This window comes from Nicotiana sylvestris, chromosome 4, assembly GCF_000393655.2.
Source record: "Nicotiana sylvestris chromosome 4, ASM39365v2, whole genome shotgun sequence".
NCBI classification, from domain to species: Eukaryota; Viridiplantae; Streptophyta; class Magnoliopsida; order Solanales; family Solanaceae; genus Nicotiana; species Nicotiana sylvestris.
The window spans coordinates 173,404,452-173,422,271 of NC_091060.1; the positions used below are offsets into that span (position 1 = coordinate 173,404,452).

Consider the following 17,820-nt stretch of genomic DNA (forward strand, 5'->3'; position numbering starts at 1 on the left):
TTCAGATATTTTTTCTCTCATAAGGCACATGGGCCGATTATTTTAATCTGGGCTATGCATTTATTGTTGGGCTTTTAACGCCGTATACAACTATAATACATCGTAAAAATTGCACGGGCGCCCTATTTGGTCGCCCCGTTTAACCTATATTTTTTTAAAAAAAAAAATTGAACTTGTACTTACTTTTTAAACAACTTCAGCCCCATTTCTCCTCCTCCTTCTCCTCCTTTGTTTTCTTCTTCTTCTGCTGCTGCTATGAAACTTCAGTTCATGGGATGATTGTCGTAAGTATGTTTATCAGATTATTTAAAAATAAATTATAAATAACTTTCTAAAGTAAGTACGTACATGTATGTAAATATAAGTTCATTTCCTTTAATTCACATTCTATTATTTTTTTTGGATTCAACTTTGTACATTATCAATATATTTTAACCTGTTGTGCTAAATCATTATCTAGTTTTTTAAGTTACTAATTCTACTTATGATAAACTTATTATCTGTACAAAAATTAATTACACGATAGCATAAAACATGCTGAAGTTCAGCAAATATAGAACAAAACTTCAGCTAAAACATGCTGAAGTTCAGCAAATAGAGAATAAAACTTCAGTTACTAAAATGCTTAAGCTCAGTAATTACAAACAAAAATTTCAGCAAATAGAGAACAAAACTTCAGCTACTATGCTTAAGTTCAACAATTACAAACAAAAACTTCAGCAAATAGAGAACAAAACTTCAGCTACTATGCTTAGGTTCAGCAATTCCAAACAAAAACTTCAGCACACTTGGTTCAACAAGTTTTGCTACTTCAGGCATGTCTACTAGAATGCTGAAGTTTGCGTGATTGTCTTTGTTACTTCAGGCCCGTATACTGAAGTTACGCAAAAAAATGGGTACGCTTGCAATTTTTTTTGCAATGCGGACACAAGTTAAAACGTGACCCAAAAAACGGGTATAGATGCAAATGCCTCTAATACATCTCTTTACTCACTATGCCTTAATGATGAAAGTTACATTGTAGGAATTTTTACCTCCTGTAGCAAAAGTTGATACCTTATTTATTTTATATAAATATCCTTTTAAAAAATTATATTCCATAGCTACCTTTTGATTTTTATAGCCAAATATCTATTTATGGTCACCTCCTACCCTTAAGCCATAAAATACGCTTTGTATTATTTTTCTCTCTCGCTCTTTCAAATTTTTCTCCACCCCTTCTCTCTCTCCCAACCCAGTTTTTCTCCATGAATACAACCTCAATTTCCTCTTCGTAATCATCATCGTCATCATCGCGTAAAAAAATAGAAGCTATCTTTGAAATCTCTGAAACAGCTTTGTTCGAAAAGAACAAAGAATTTTCCAGGGCAACTCCAATGTTGTGCTACCATTAATAACAGCCCAATTTCACAAATTCTTCTTCTTTATTCCAAGATTGCTTAAAACCAATTATTTATCCCTTCAAATACAGTGACCCATCAAAGCATCCGTTCTCTTCCGTGGCAAAAACGAACTAGGTGTGCATTTTTGCACTTAAGGATGAAGACAAAACTTGCTCTGACGACTGAATTAGAGATGGCGGAGAGAGAAAAGAAGCGACACTGCGGAGGTGGTGGGAGAAAGTTTGGGAAATTGCTGAAAAATCTTCTTTTATTATAGAGGTTCGAAATCTGCTATCGACGAAACGACATTAGGGTTGTTTTTGAACAAAGACGACTGAGTTTGAGATTGAGCAACTTGAGATTCACTGTCCCGCTATATTCCATCAATGTATTCATATATTTTTTTAATTAATATAATTTATGTATTTTATGTATTCAGATTTATAATTGTGTTTGTTGAGTTATATTAGGAGTCTATTATATTAATTGATTCACTTTCCGTTTAAAAACATCTGAATAGACCATGAATTGCGCTATTTACGTTACTGTATTCACAAATACATATCGTGAATACAGTCGAATACAATAATTTATCTAGCTATAATACCCTATTTTATGCCGTGAATACAGTCGAATACAATAATCTGTCTAACTGTAATCCCCTGTTTCACGCTGAGAAATGTTATTGTATTCATGAATGCAGTAGCTTAAATACATCGAATACACTCTAAAAAACCCGAAAACATAGCTATATGAAAATAATATAGTAAATGGTAGCTACAACTAGCTAATAACCGCTAAAACATAGTGGTTTCTAAAAGTTTCTCTACATTGTATACCCATAAAGAAATTACATTGCATATCTTGATAGAGAATCTTACGAGTATAACAACCATTATTAATAAGGGAATAATATTTCTTAAATGTAGCCTTAATTACTAAAACATGTACTTTGAGATTCACATATCTCCTAATTGAACCATATTCATATTTTCCATCAGAACTTCATTTATGATATTGTATACTTTATACTTTCAAATCTTTCAACATATTCTGAACATGTCACAATATTCTAATTTAAAATACAATTCAAATTGAATATATCACAATATTCTAATGACGAGTATAATATCTAAATCAAGCATATTATAGTATTCTAATTTAGAATATATTAGTCAAACAAAATATACCATAATATTTTAATTTGTAATATATTATTCAAATGCTATAATATTCTAATTTGGACTACAATATTCAAATAATATTTTAATTTGGAATATAATGTACAACCCAAATATTCTATAATTTGTTTTTTAATTTGGAAAATTTAGTTTGAATATTGTTACCAAATTAGAATATTGTGGTATGTTTGATTTGAATACTATATTCAAAATTAGAATACTTATTGTATGTTTGATTTGAATATTGTATTCCAAATTAGAATATTGTGTTATGTTCGATTTGAATATTGTATTCTAAATTGGAATATTATAGTTGTTTGATTTGAATATTGTATTTTTCATTAGGATATTGTGGTGTATTGGTTTGAATAATATATTTTAATATATTATATCCCTAATTAGAACATTTTCACCTTATTTTGTTTTTCTTTTGATTACATTGATGAAAGAGAAGAAAAGGAGTATGGAGGGCTTCATAGAGAAATTGTTGGGGTTTGGCTTGTTGGTGAATATGTATAATTCCAATTCCTTAAAACGTGGGATGATGGAGTGTTTTAAGGAATTTATTAAGTTGGAGTGAGAGATAATTTAGTTCTTTAAAAGGTGAGATTTATTTAATGGCATATAATGATATTAAAAATTTAAAAAGTAATAAACTTTTATAAAGTAGCTATACAAAGTAAAATAAAAATATTTCAAAGATATATGGAGTTAACTAGCATTTTCAGTGGATATACCGTGTAGATTACTCTGTCTTGTTAGGCTTCGGAACTGGATCTTATATGGGGAAGTACATTGAAAATAGCACTGGCTAGCCAGTTTTGGATTGGAAAAAATAACCAGCATTTGCAAAGTCATTGAAAAATAGCTATTGTTTTATTGAAACACGAAAAGTTCCAGCATAATATGCGGGATTTATAGAGCTCCTGCATATAAACTTCCAGCATATTATGTTGGAACTCCAACACACGAAAATTTTCAGCATAATATGCGGGATTGGAGCTCCTGCATATAAACTTCCCGCATATTATGTTGGAACTCCAACACATTATGCTGAAAACTCATATGTAAAAAATTCGAACTACAACATATTATGCTGGAATTTTTTCGAATTTTTAAGGATATTTTGTTTAAATTTTATCTTTATATGAAAAGTGACTAAATTTTAGTTACTTTTGAAACTATGCCTATTTTTCAGTTATTAGTTGTAAATCTTATTATTTCTGCTTTTTTTCCCTTTCTTACTGGGCTTGGGAACTGGATCTTATACGGGAAAGTACACAAACAAGCAATTTTAAAATTGTTATTTAGAAATTAACCAGTACTTATACTATTCTGAAAATATGAATGAAAAATCTCAAATTTAAAATAATTCAGAATATTTTGTCCCGAAAAATTAAACTGTATAGCTATAATTTAGGATACACTAACTAATAAGCTTTTGACAAAGTTAGTCGCTCGGCAAAAACTATAAACAGTCGCCTAGCCCACAACTGCACATTATGTAGCCAAAAACAAATAAATTATGCTGACAACTGTGCCGCCCCGAGCCTCAGCTTTCTTATGCAAAATTATAATTTACTGTTAGGATAATTTCTGAGATTGACATGCCTTATACTAGTTTTTAACATTACGTTTACTTTATTTATTTTAATTTTTGTGTAATAATTATTTTAACTTATTTTTTAGTAATATAGATAAATAGGAGTATAAGATAAATGTGTCCTTTTCTATATTAAACTCCTGCAATTGGTAAATTCCATCAAACTAACGTATTTAACAAATTCTTTGAGGATAACAATCACAGTAACGGTCCAATCTATCAATACTCAACATCTGCCACTAGGGGTGTTCATGGTTCGGTTTTGATCAGTTTTTTCCTAAAAAAAATCAAATCAAGTAAACCGATTTTTTAAATATTAAAACCAAACAAATTAAGTCGGTTTTTTCTCGATTCGGTTTATGTCGGATTTTCGGTTATTTGTCGTTTTTTTAATATAAGACATACACTATCAAACACATATTTCGAGATCACATTTTCAACGTAACACTATCAAATCAATTGCTCTTTGAGAAATCTATTATTTACCAAGATATATTGATAATAATTGAATCAAATAGTGATGAATAATTTAAGGACTCAATTAAAAATATATTCTTTTTAACAAGAAATGAATTCTTACACTTAACAAAAGAAAACTACCAATCAAACTAGAATGTAAAGGTAAAGAACTATACTAAAAGTGCAAACTATTAACATTTACCACTAAATTTTTGAAAGTTTGTATAGAAATATACATATATATAGGTGTAATAATAAATCTGAAATAGCTACTCTTATAGTCGGTTTGGTTCGGATTTTTTTTTCGGTTTTTTTCTGATTAAAACCAAAACCAAACCAAATTTGATCGATTTTTAAAATTCAAAACCAAACCAAACCAAAAAGTATCGGGTTTTTTGATTGATTTGGTTTGGTTTTCTGTTTGGTTCGATTTTTCGGGTTTTTATAAACACCCTTATCTGCCACCCACCTACTACCACCGCGCCATCAAGAAAAAAGGAGAAAACAAAACCCAAGAAACAAAAACATAAATTTATGGAACATAAAGATCTGAACTCTTGATTCTTTTTCTAGATAAGGGAGACAATTTATACGTATAATTATACAAAATAGACTCTTACTATATAATTTATATACAATAGGCCATTACTATACAAAATAAACTGTTACTATACAAAAATTATACAAAATAGACTGTCACTATACAAAATATATACAAAATAGACTGTTATTATACAAAAAATATACTAAATAGACTGTCACTATACAAAATATATACAAAATACACTGTTACTATATAAAAAATATACTAAATAGATTGTCACTGTACAATTTATATACAATATACTATCATTATATAAAAAATAGACTGTCACTATATAAAAAATACTATTAAATAGACTATCACTATATAAAATATACTGTCACTATACAAAAATATACAAAATATACTATCACTATACAAAACATATACAAAATAGACTATCATTACATAAAAAATATACAAAATAGACTATCATTACATAAAAAATATACAAAATAGACATTTCGGGCTATTAGACGTAATATGTTTGGGCCGCAGGGATATTTCGTGTCAATGGAGAAAATATTGGCTATTAACATTTTGAGGTAAAAATTGCCGGAGCGCCCTATTTGGTCGCCTCCATTTAACCTATACCCATTTTTTTATTTTTTTTTTAACTTGTACCCACTTTTTAAACAACTTCAGCTCCCCTCCTCCTCCTTCTCCTCCTCAAAGTTATATCCGCCCTCAACCTCTTTCTGAAATCCGTGACTAAAGGTCATTTGCTTGATTGAGTGGTGGCAATAGATGATCTGTTAAATGACGAAGCTACACATCTTATTTGATAATGCATGGCATTAGCAACAACATATTGGTTTATGTAAATTGTTGAAAAGTTTCTTGCTTTATCAAATATCGATTAACAGTTCCTTTGGATGGTTTAGTTGTTGAACTAATCATCTAAATAATTGGTCCGACTAGAGAGTTATAAGATGTTGTATCCTTGCTATTGAATGCTTTATATGACATTAAAGCAGCTATTTTCATGTTTTTGTGATAGTATCATTATGAAGGGAAAAAAATTCTAGAGCCGAAGTTCGCCAGTTACAAAACAAAAATTTCGCCAGTTACAAAAACAAAAACTTCAGCTCTAGAGTTGAAGTTCGCCAGTTACAAAACAAAAACTTCAGCTCTAGAGCTGAAGACAAAAGCTTTAGCAATTACAAACAAAAACTTCAGCACACTTGCTATTTCAGTCCCGTCTACTAGAATGCTGAAGTTTTGCGTGATTGTCTTTACTACTTCAGCCCCGTATGCTGAAGTTACGCGAAAAAGTGGGTACGCTTGCAATTTTTTTTGCAAAGCGAGCACAAATTAAAACGTGATCCAAAAAGCAAGTATAGATGCAAATGCCCCCATTTTGAGAGGCTATAAAGGATCATTTTCTCCTCACTAATTCCTAAATAGTACTTAGCACTTTAGAGTGGCTATCCGTTGTCATTTCTACGTCTATATATTTTTATGGCTGGTTGAGCTGTCTCATTTGAACGATTATAAAGGGTGTGATTCTCCAATTCAACAACAATTCTGCATTTATCATGAATCTATCAGAACGCTATAGTATATTAATCCAAAAGAAAAAAAATAACTGAAGAAAGAATTGTGTACTAGAAATGAAATGAGTTGAAGAATTAACCTAAATATCGATTATCCAACCGCTTAAATTAAAAATAGCCAACAGAGGTATAATATATGTGTATACTTGTATTTAATCAATGCATAATCTATGTATATGACTAGAAAAAGTAAACAGTATATATAGTCGGAATTTTGCGTAAAAATCCCTAAAATAAAATTGCAATCTGTAATGATTCTGTGAACACTTGTTACTTGTCTATTTCTTATGTATTAATGAATTCATTATTTATATAACAGAAAAATTGTCCGGAAACAAAACACAAATTAAAACATTTAGAGAAGGGTGCGCAAAATTGGGAACGGCGTAATTAAGTTAAAATAGCACGGTATAGCCAGTTTTCGGATTGATCATTCAAAAATAGTCACCGTTTATGAAGTCAATGAAAAATAGCCACTATTTTGCTGCAACAGAGACCGGTCCCGCATAATATACGGGAGTTCGGTGCATCTGTGTACGAACTCCAGCATATTATGCTGAACCGGTATATTTTGCTGACTCCTGTATAATATACGGGAGACTGGAGCACCGGTGCTCCAAACTCCAGTATATTATACTGGACATTTATACTTGCTGGAACTCCAGTATATTATGCTGGAGTTCTAGTGTATTTATGCTGGAACTCCAACACATATGCTAGAGTTCCAGCATAGTTGTCCTGGAACTCCCGTATAATATGCTGGAGCTCAAGCATACTTATGCTGGAACTCCAGTATAATATACGGGCGTATTTTTCGGGTTTTGAACATTGTTTTCGCTCAGATTTATCTTTACATAAAAGATGGCTAAATTTCGATTACTTTTAAAATTGGGCTATTTTTAAGTGGCCAGTAGTAAATCTGACTATTTTTAAATTTCTCTCCGTAATTAAGCAATGCAAAAACATTATGATAAAAGTACAATGAGATTTTCCTTCATAAAAGGAATTTAAGTTTGTCGTTTTTCTTGTTGTATTTCCAGAATGTTAGATTGAAATTGCCTTCAAATTTTGTCAATGGCGATATGTTTAATGCCATCTGGTTTTTTGTGTTTGTCAAATGGAGTTGTAGAATTGGTCCGACATTGCAAGTAACTTATAAACCTCTATTCTCACCTTTTTCTGAAAGCAAACAATACTAAATTGAAGAGGAATTCTTTTTATGGAAGTGAGATTTTAATATCCGATTTACATGAAACATTTTGCTGCCATTGAATGGGAGAAAAATAATATTTTTTCTTGGGATATTATCACTTTTAGTCTACGTCAGTAACTATTTACATTTGGTAGTTAAAAAAGTATATAGAATTTGTATACTTTTTGTGTATAATATATATAATATACAAATTTTATATATATTTTTCAACTATTATTTTTACAGCGGCTATACAATATCATTTTTTCTTTATTTTATTGCTAATTTTCCTAATTATTGGGCTATCCCATTAATTCAGTCCCAATATTTTACCACAGTTCCCATAATAATAAGAATAATAGCATTTCCAAAAAAAAAAAAATAGGAAACGATCCGAGAATAGATTTAATCATAAGTATAAACAAGAAAAAAATTATCATAATCTTAATTTGTTAGAATGGACAAATAAAAATAAAAATATATAGTATAGCGGACAAGTAAAGGTGAACAAAAATAGTAATTTGGTTTAAGGACTAATTACGCACGGGTTATGATGTAGAGGTTGTTTATATGGTGCTAATCAATGTACGAATAGCTATGTGGTGAATTGACAAATTGTTATGTGGAGATTAATTACTTATAGTGCTATTTTCTGTTTAGTTACTCCTATCCATGAATTACTAGGTCATACGCGTATTCTGATTCCATATTTTATCATGCATAAAATAATACATCAATACATAACTTATAGTACAAATATTAACAATATGAGTTCAATAAGACAAACCAAACACTGCACTGAGTTATGCAATGATTATATTTTCTTGTGCATCCAACTAACCATGGTATTACTTATAGAAAATTCTATGTTGGCATCATTTTTTAGTGTGTCAAACCAAACGACCCCAATTAACTTGAGAGAAAAAGGAAGACAACAACAATAACATATTTAGTATAATTTCACCAGTAAAATTTGTAACGGGGATGATATTACTATTATGATTTGGTTAGTTCGAATTGATTAACTATTTCGAGAGAAGTAGATATGACATCAATTTATATCTTTGTACTAGTAACTACATCTATGTATACTACTCCATCCCATATCTACATTAAACCAACTAAACATCTCATATCCCAACCATATGAATCGAGTGGGTGATGACGCTAAAAAGAAAAATCAAAATCAGCTACAAACTTCGTCGTTAATTTATCGCTGAATAGCTCGTAGCTAATAGAACTTCTTAATAATTTGTCGTTAATATGTCGCAAAATAGAATTAGCAATGAATTTTTCTGTTTAGCAACAAAATTTATCCGTAACTAATATTTTTTTTTACTAGTGCATGCTAGTGAAGAGTGGTCCAAAAAATTTGTTTGTTGCATTGAACATCCTCACAACTTAAAGGTGATGGAGATGAAAAATGCAATGACTAAAGAGTAATTGGACACCAAAGATACCCCCTTCCTATTCATGATATTGATTATTAAAATGAAAAGAAAAATGCCTTTTTTTAATTAATCAATCAATCCCAACTTTAAATAACATAATAAGCAATCAGGCTAAAGGAGTGAACTTCGGCTTTAATGGGACTACATTTGTTGAGTTGTTTTTCCCTACGTGACCCTCAACTAGAAAAAAACACAAAGAATCCAGTCGCATTTAATCATTGCCTTTGCCCTTTTACCTCGTCCCATATTGTCAATGGATAAAAGAATTACCCAGTTTTGTCAAAAGCCGCAGAAATGCGTGACCTTCTTTTCAGACCCTTGAACACTCCCACTTTTCTATGCTAATAATCACTCCATTTAGTTGTCTTGAAATTAGTTATATTGTAATTAGTTCTACTGAAATTAATTATGCTCGAATTAGTTATTCTGGCATTATCTTTTATTGACGGTTTGGTATGTTATATTAATTCTAAGATTGTTTATTTTATTATTTTATTCTGGAATTATTATTCCATCCTCTGATAGATATAAGTTATCTCGATGCTATTTTTAATCTTGGAATAATTTATCCCAGAATTAGTAAACAGATAAGGAATAAGACAGTAAAAAATTATTATCTCAAAATTATTTTTGCTTATCCATTGTACCAAGCGACCTCTTAAAATATTTCACGAAGTTTGTAGGGGTTATAATATCATATTATTAAATATGAAATTGAAAGCATTTTAAATATATAAATTTATCATTCTTGTTCAAAACAGATTAAAAAGAAAATATTATGAAATAAAATAAAATAGCGTGAGCAAATGATATATGTTGGGTGTGCAAACAAAGTTTAATATTGTTAGTAGAATAGATTGAGAGTTTGCATATAAAGTGTAGAGATCTCTTAACGGTGTGAGGTGTATCGAGAAAAATCGTACGGACTTGGCTCAAAGCGAGCAACATCACACTATATAAGAGTATCGAGAGACCCGTGGATCGTGGTAGTGGGACATATGAAACTTAGTTCTAAGGGGAGATTGTTGAGCGTGGGAACAAAGTCAATTGAGGTGTAAAAATATCTTAATGGCGTGAGGCCTTTTAGGAAAAACAATCCGAGCTGAATACGAAGCAGATAATATTATACCATATAAGAGTATCTTGTGGCTGGTTTAGCCCAACAATATCGTCTAAAAAATCCAATAATTACATAAATGGATATTAATGAAACTCTTAAATATCAGTTGTTTAAGTTTGTTTCAAAATATTTAATGTTTTTAAAAAAACATGAAATTGTTTATTACTCTTTTTTCTCATTCGCCGATTACTAATCCAATTAGTGGGATATTAATTTAGTGGTTATCGTTTTAAGAGGGATAAAAGTAATTTATACAAATATTTCTTATGATTAAGACTCCATTCCTCACTTGTGAGATTATACTAAGTATGTTGTTGTGTAGTTGTTGATTAAGACTCCATTTATAACCCGTTTTTTATTATGAATCTTATAGCCCGTTTGATCAACCTGCAAAAATCAGCTTATTTTTAGAAGTGTTTTTCTTAAAAGTAATTTTGGTGAGAAGCAGTTTGTGTTTGGCGAATTAGATTGAAAAATATTTCTAAGCAGCAATTAGTGTTTGGCCAAAGTTTACAAAACTACTTCTAAGTGTATTTTTCTTTTCTTCTCAAAAGCACTTTTTTTTCTTTCAAAAACTTGGCCAAATACCTAAATTTTTGGCCAAAAATACTTTTAATAAAAAAAATTACTTTTGACCAAAAAGAAACTTTGTCAAACAGGCTATTATTCATGGTAGGTAAATATAAATCATCTCAATTCACCATATTCTTACTGTTGCTAATAAAAACAACTTTCCTGGGAAGAAGGAAAAGGTAGAAACGGACCAACAGCAAGGAAAAAAGAAATATAAAAAATAAAATAAAAATTACCAACAAAGCCACAGTGCATAGCGCAACACATGGCGTTAGTCTTGTCAGTAGTGCTTCTTCTTCTCTTTGTTCTGAAACAACAATATTTACGCTCCTCTCTTCCCCACTCCCAAAACATACTCCATTAGCAGCAGCAGCCACCTTCCAATTCTCCCCTCATGTCAACGGCTACTTTTCTTCTCTCTCCGCCGTTAATGGTGGCAGCCGCCGCATTTACATTTACATTGCTATGTACTAGTTTCTTTTCCATGGCGTTGGCAGATAATGTAACGGAAACAGAAATGGCGGCGTTAATGTCATTCAAAAGGAATTTAGAAGACCCACTTGGTGCATTAGACGGTTGGGATATTTCAACGCCGTTAGCGCCATGTGATTGGCGTGGTATTCTTTGTGACGGAGGTAGAGTTCGTGAACTCCGCTTACCTGGACTACAACTCAGTGGCCGGTTAACTGACCAGCTTGCTGACTTACGCCAGTTGCGTAGGTTAAGCCTTCATTCTAACAATCTTAATAGCTCTATCCCACGCTCTTTAGCTCAATGTGCTTTGTTACGCGCCGTTTACTTACATTACAACTCTTTCTCCGGCGAACTTCCGCCGGCGATTTCCAACCTCACTAATCTTCAAGTCTTAAACCTAGCTCACAACTTTCTCTCCGGCCATATCTCCGGTAATGTCCCCGCCAGTCTCCGGTTCCTCGATCTTTCTTCTAATCTCTTCTCCGGTGGAATTCCGGCTAACTTCTCCGCCGGTTCTCAGCTCGAGCTCTTAAACTTGTCGTTTAACCGGTTCTCCGGTGAGATACCGGCGAGTATCGGAGCTTTACAGAAGTTAGAGTATCTCTGGCTTGATTCTAATCAACTTTACGGGACTATACCTTCAGCAATAGCCAACGTATCCTCATTAATACACTTAAGCACCGGTGATAATAATCTGCAGGGATTAATCCCCGCTACAATCGGTTCACTATCGAGTTTACAAGTAATTTCGCTATCGCGAAATCAACTATCTGGGGTGGTCCCTGCTTCATTTTTCTGTAATGGGTCATCAGTCAATGCTCCTCATGCTATTAGGATCATTGAGTTGGATTTTAATGCGCTCACGGGTTTAACTAAACCCGCGAATGCAACATGTTTAAGTGCTTTAGAGGTTTTGAGCCTTCACGGGAATCACATTAATGGTGTTTTTCCTGATTGGTTGATGAGTTTTTTGTCATTGAAGGTTCTTGATTTGTCTGGGAATGCAGTTACTGGAACTTTGCCTAATACTATAGGGAATCTGAAGTCTCTTGAGGAGCTTAGATTGGCTAACAATACCTTAACTGGTGAAGTTCCTGAGAGTATAATGAATCTTTCTTCATTGGGGGTACTTGACCTTGGTGGGAATAGGTTTTCTGGTTTGATTCCACAGTTTTTGGGTAATTTGACAAGCTTGAGAATGCTGTCTCTTAGTGGGAGTAATTTTTCTGGGCTGATTCCAGCCAGTTTGGGGAGTCTTTATCAGCTAGAGTGTTTGGATTTGAGCATGAATAAGTTGAATGGTAGTTTGTTTCAAAACCTTGTGCTGCTTAGCAATTTGACTACTTTGAATTTGTCTAGTAACAGGTTTTCTGGTGAAATTCCTAGAGAAATTGGAAGCTTGCATCGGTTAGAGGTTTTAAATGTTAGTAATTGTGGGTTTTCAGGGAACATTCCGGGTAGTATTGGGAGTTTGTTGAGGCTGACAACTCTTGATATGAGCAAGCAAAACCTATCTGGTGAATTGCCATTTGAGATTTTTGGGCTGCCAAGTTTAAGAGTTGTGGCTTTACAAGAGAACATGTTAACTGGAGATGTTCTTGAGGGTTTTAGCAGTTTATCTGGTTTGGAATATTTGAATCTGTCATCTAATGCCTTTTCTGGGCAGATTCCTAAGACTTATGGGTTCCTTACATCCTTGGAAGTGCTTTCTATGTCGAATAGTGGTATTAATGGCTCGATTCCAGCTGAATTGGGCAACTGTTCTGGCCTTCGAGTGCTTGAGCTTCGAAGGAACCATTTAAAAGGTCAAATTCCGGAGGATTTCTCACGTTTATCTCGTCTAACAAAGCTTGATTTGGGTGAGAATGGTTTAAGGGGGAAAATCCCCGAAAACATTTCTAATTGCTTGTCTTTGGATATTCTCTTGTTGGATTCGAACCACATCTCAGGCCACATACCAGAGTCATTGTCAAGATTATCAAACTTGGAAATGCTGGATCTTTCTTCAAATAATTTGAATGGATCAATTCCTTCAAATCTGTCTCTAATTTCCAACCTGAAATACTTAAATGTTTCCCATAATCATCTTGAGGGTGAGATTCCAGAGGCGTTGGGTTCTCGGTTCAAGGATCCTTCTTTATTTGCTGCCAATAAAGATTTGTGTGGAAAGCCATTGATAGAGTGCAATAAAGGCAAGAGGAGAAGAAAGAAGTTGATTTTGTTTGTTGTATTGGCTGCAGTAGGGGCTTTTCTAGTGGCCGTATGTTGCTGTGGGTACATCTATGGCCTTATACTTTGGCACAAGAGGTTAAGAGGAGGTGCATCTGAAGGGAAGAAGCGAAGCCCAGGCCGTGCAAGCTCAGGAGGAGAAGGGGGTCGAGGAAGTGGGGAGAATGGCGGTCCAAAGCTTGTTATGTTCAACAACAAGATCACTTATGCAGAGACCTTAGAAGCAACCAGGCAATTTGATGAGGAAAATGTGTTGAGCCGTGGAAAATATGGCCTGGTATTCAAAGCCACTTACGCAGATGGAATGGTCTTGGCTGTCCGTCGCCTTCTTGATGCATCAATTGAAGTGAACACATTCCGCAAAGAAGCTGAATCCCTTGGCAAGGTGAAACATAGGAATCTGACTGTCGTTCGTGGATATTACGCAGGACCACCACCTGATGTCCGACTTGTTGTATACGATTACATGCCTAATGGAAATCTTGCCACACTTTTACAAGAAGCATCTCATCAGGATGGTCATGTACTCAATTGGCCAATGCGCCACCTTATTGCTCTTGGCATCGCTCGTGGCTTAGCTTACCTTCATTCAGTTACAGTGGTTCATGGGGATGTAAAGCCACAAAATGTATTGTTTGATGCTGATTTTGAAGCCCATCTTTCTGATTTTGGTTTAGATAAACTAAGCCTAGTAGCAATACCAGTAGAGGCTTCAACATCATCCACCCCAGTCGGAACTCTAGGCTACATAGCACCTGAAGTAACATTAACTGGAATACCTACAAAAGAAGCTGATGTATACAGTTACGGAATCGTACTATTAGAGATACTAACAGGAAGAAAGCCAGTAATGTTCAACGGGGACGAGGACATTGTCAAGTGGGTAAAGAGACAACTACAAAGAGGTCAAATTTCAGAATTGCTCGAGCCGGGGTTGCTTGAATTGGACCCTGAATCATCAGAATGGGAAGAGTTTTTGTTAGGAGTAAAAGTTGGTTTGCTTTGCACAATGCCTGATTCTTTAGAAAGACCATCAATGACTGATGTTGTATTCATGCTTGAAGGTTGCAGAGTTGGTCCTGATATTCCTTCTTCAGCTGATCCTACAACTCTTCCTTCACCAATGTGATGAAAAATTCAAATTCTTTTTTCCACTAAAGGAAACTTCAAGATCCAATGAATCAAATTCAAGAAAATTTCCTTCATTTGCTTAGTTCAATGTTCGTGTATCTCTTCAATTGTCATTCATTGTCATTAAGTTTGTTTCTTTTAAGAAAAACAAAAGTTTGTGCATTGTTTATTCTAGAGTGATTAATTATTCATGTGCATGTATTAATTAAACTTCACTTCCTCAGAGGCTTTTCCAATTGTTTAATCATTTTGTGTTTACAAATAAAAACCTCAACAGATTATACTTAAGCAGGAGCAAAAGTAATTCATTAGGCACATTGTTCTGTTGAAATTGATTATAATAAAATGTGTGAATCATATCAAAAGATAATGGATAATGTTATTGACCAACGTAATTAAAATCTCGTAGTGAATAACTTTTGTTAGAGTGTTTAGCGCGAAGATATAATTATCTTTTTAACTGAACTTTTGAATTTTTATTAATATCACCAACCATTAGTAGTTGGTGGAGCTGCAATATTAGCTACGATTTCGAATGAATTAGTATTTGTATTAGAAAATCCATTAAAACATATAATTATTTAATTGTGAACTCAGTAATTAAAATGAGCTATGATTAAACAAGTTCATAACTCATAAATTTCAAATCATGACTCCAACTCCGTTAATAATCCTAAGGTTTGTCTAAGGTCGTGTTGTTTTATCTCTTTCAAACTTGCTCGACATTTATTTTTATTTTACACTTAATTATTAGTGCGTCCTTGAGCCGAGAGTTTTCGAAACAATCTCTCAACCTCCACGCGTATACACTATATTCTCCATACCTCACTCGTGAGATTATACAAGTGTTATTATTTTTGTGATACCAAATGAGTAATTAATTGTAATCCTAATTATATAGTGTACTTTTTGGATAGTATTACGGATTTAGGGGGAACATGGTAGGACCAATAATGAATTCCCGCCAAAAGAGTGAGGGATTTAATGAATAGAAATTAGAGAGAATAAAGTACAAGTGGGCAAATATTGAAAGAGGAAAAAGAGAAAGTAGCCGTTAATGTGACAGTGAAAACTGAAACCAGTCGTCTTTTATTTTTATGGGAAAAGGGAATATTGAGAGAGTGGGGTCACAGAGTCCCAGGCGTTACGATCCGTGTATTTGTCGTTATTATTTTCGGGAGTAATAGTTTTATTTTGTGTCTCGTACAACTTACATTAGTTGTATAAGATTGCTTTTTGTCTCACAAATTTGTAATCTCAATCTTACACTTTTAGGTCCACAGAAATCTAGGTTCACAAAATTGTGAGATAAAAAAGTTATCTCATACAACTAGTCAATTGTATAAGATATAAAATAAAATTTTCCAATATTATTACTTTATTTATTTGGTGAGTAATGCTACTGCTATTTGGGAATTGGTTGGTCCAAATAAGAAACCACGTCACAATTTAGGGAATAAGCTACAGCTTTGACCAGTTATGTGGTCCTCCATCGTGTCATATTGTGATAAATTTATTTTTGATATGTTAGTAATTGTTACTGAAAGGTAAATTTTATAGGGCAGTGGTTAGGCCTGCTATGTTGTATGAGACCGAGTGTTGGCCGGTGAAGATCTCACACATCCAGAGGATGAAAGTTGCAGAGATGAGGATGTTGAGGTGGATGTGCGGGCATACAAGGAAGGATAAGATTAGAAATGAAGATATTCGAGAGAAGGTGGGTGTGGCCCCCATAGAGGACAAGATGCGGGAAGCAAGACTAAGATGGTTCGGGCACATTCAGAGGAGGAACACTGATGCACCGGTGAGAAGGTGTGAACGACTGGCGGTGGTGGGTACGAGGAGAGGTAGAGGGAGGCCTAAGAAGTATTGGGGAGAAGTGATCAGGCAAGATATGACGCGACTTAGGGTTACTGAGGACATGACCCTAAACAGGGAATTGTGGAGATCGAGCATTAAGGTTGTAGGTTAGGGGAAATTGTAATGTCTTTTCTACAGCGCACTAGAGTGAGACTAGCCAGTTAGGAATTAGTCTTAGGTTGTTATTGAGCAACTACTGATGATGGGCTTTATCTGTTGTGTATTAATACCTTATACCTTTCTCGTATTTCCTATATCTCTTATATTGCTATTACTTTGTTATTTTATGGTATTGATGTTACGTTATGGATTTTATGGTATTTTATGTTGTTTTATTATGAGTCTATGGATAGTACTAATATAGTGTTTCTTGCTGCCCCTTTGAGCCGAGGGTCTCCTGGAAACAGCCTCTCTGCCCATCGGGGTAGAGGTAAGGTCTGCGTACATATTACCCTCCTCAGACCCCACTTGTGGAATTACACTGGGTTGTTGTTATTATTGTTGTTGTTGTTGTTGTTGTTGATATGTTAGTAATTGTATTTAACTATTATATAATATTGAAACAACTCTTTTTAAAAATATGACACTCCCTGAGATTCATTTTGTATGTCGCTGTGATTGAATACAAAACATAAGAGAGAAAAAAATACTTTTTACTCTTAGAATTTCAAATCTTAAATATATTATAATATTTATTGTTTGACCCAAAAAGTGTCAAACCTAGAAATAGAAGGTAAATTTTAGTCAAACATAATTAACTCTAGATCTAAGCATATTGAATATGAGAATCGAAAGAGACTGAGCTTATATAACATTCCTTGAGATGATTAACGGACATCGAATGTAAATGATAAGATTACATCTTCGATGTATCGTTCAGTACTTGTAAGAGCAAAGAATGCGAAGAGAGAAAGTTGTTGATAACTATGAAATTTATCTTTATTGATTCAACAATGATGATTATAAAGGGTTGTAACCAAAATCTGGGCTTTTGATTTGTTGTTGGAGGTCCCCTCCTGTGAGAAC

General features: G+C 33.4%; 1 protein-coding gene across 1 annotated transcript; it reads left to right on the top strand.

Moving 5' to 3' along the window:
- The first annotated feature begins 11,392 nt into the window (after positions 1 to 11,392).
- Positions 11,393 to 15,101, top strand: LOC104218523 (probable LRR receptor-like serine/threonine-protein kinase At4g36180). Its single transcript, XM_009769042.2, has one exon. The coding sequence runs from the start codon at positions 11,495 to 11,497 to the stop codon at positions 14,930 to 14,932; it is 3,438 nt and encodes a 1,145-aa protein (XP_009767344.1). The 5' UTR covers positions 11,393 to 11,494; the 3' UTR covers positions 14,933 to 15,101.
- The last annotated feature ends 2,719 nt before the right edge of the window (positions 15,102 to 17,820 follow it).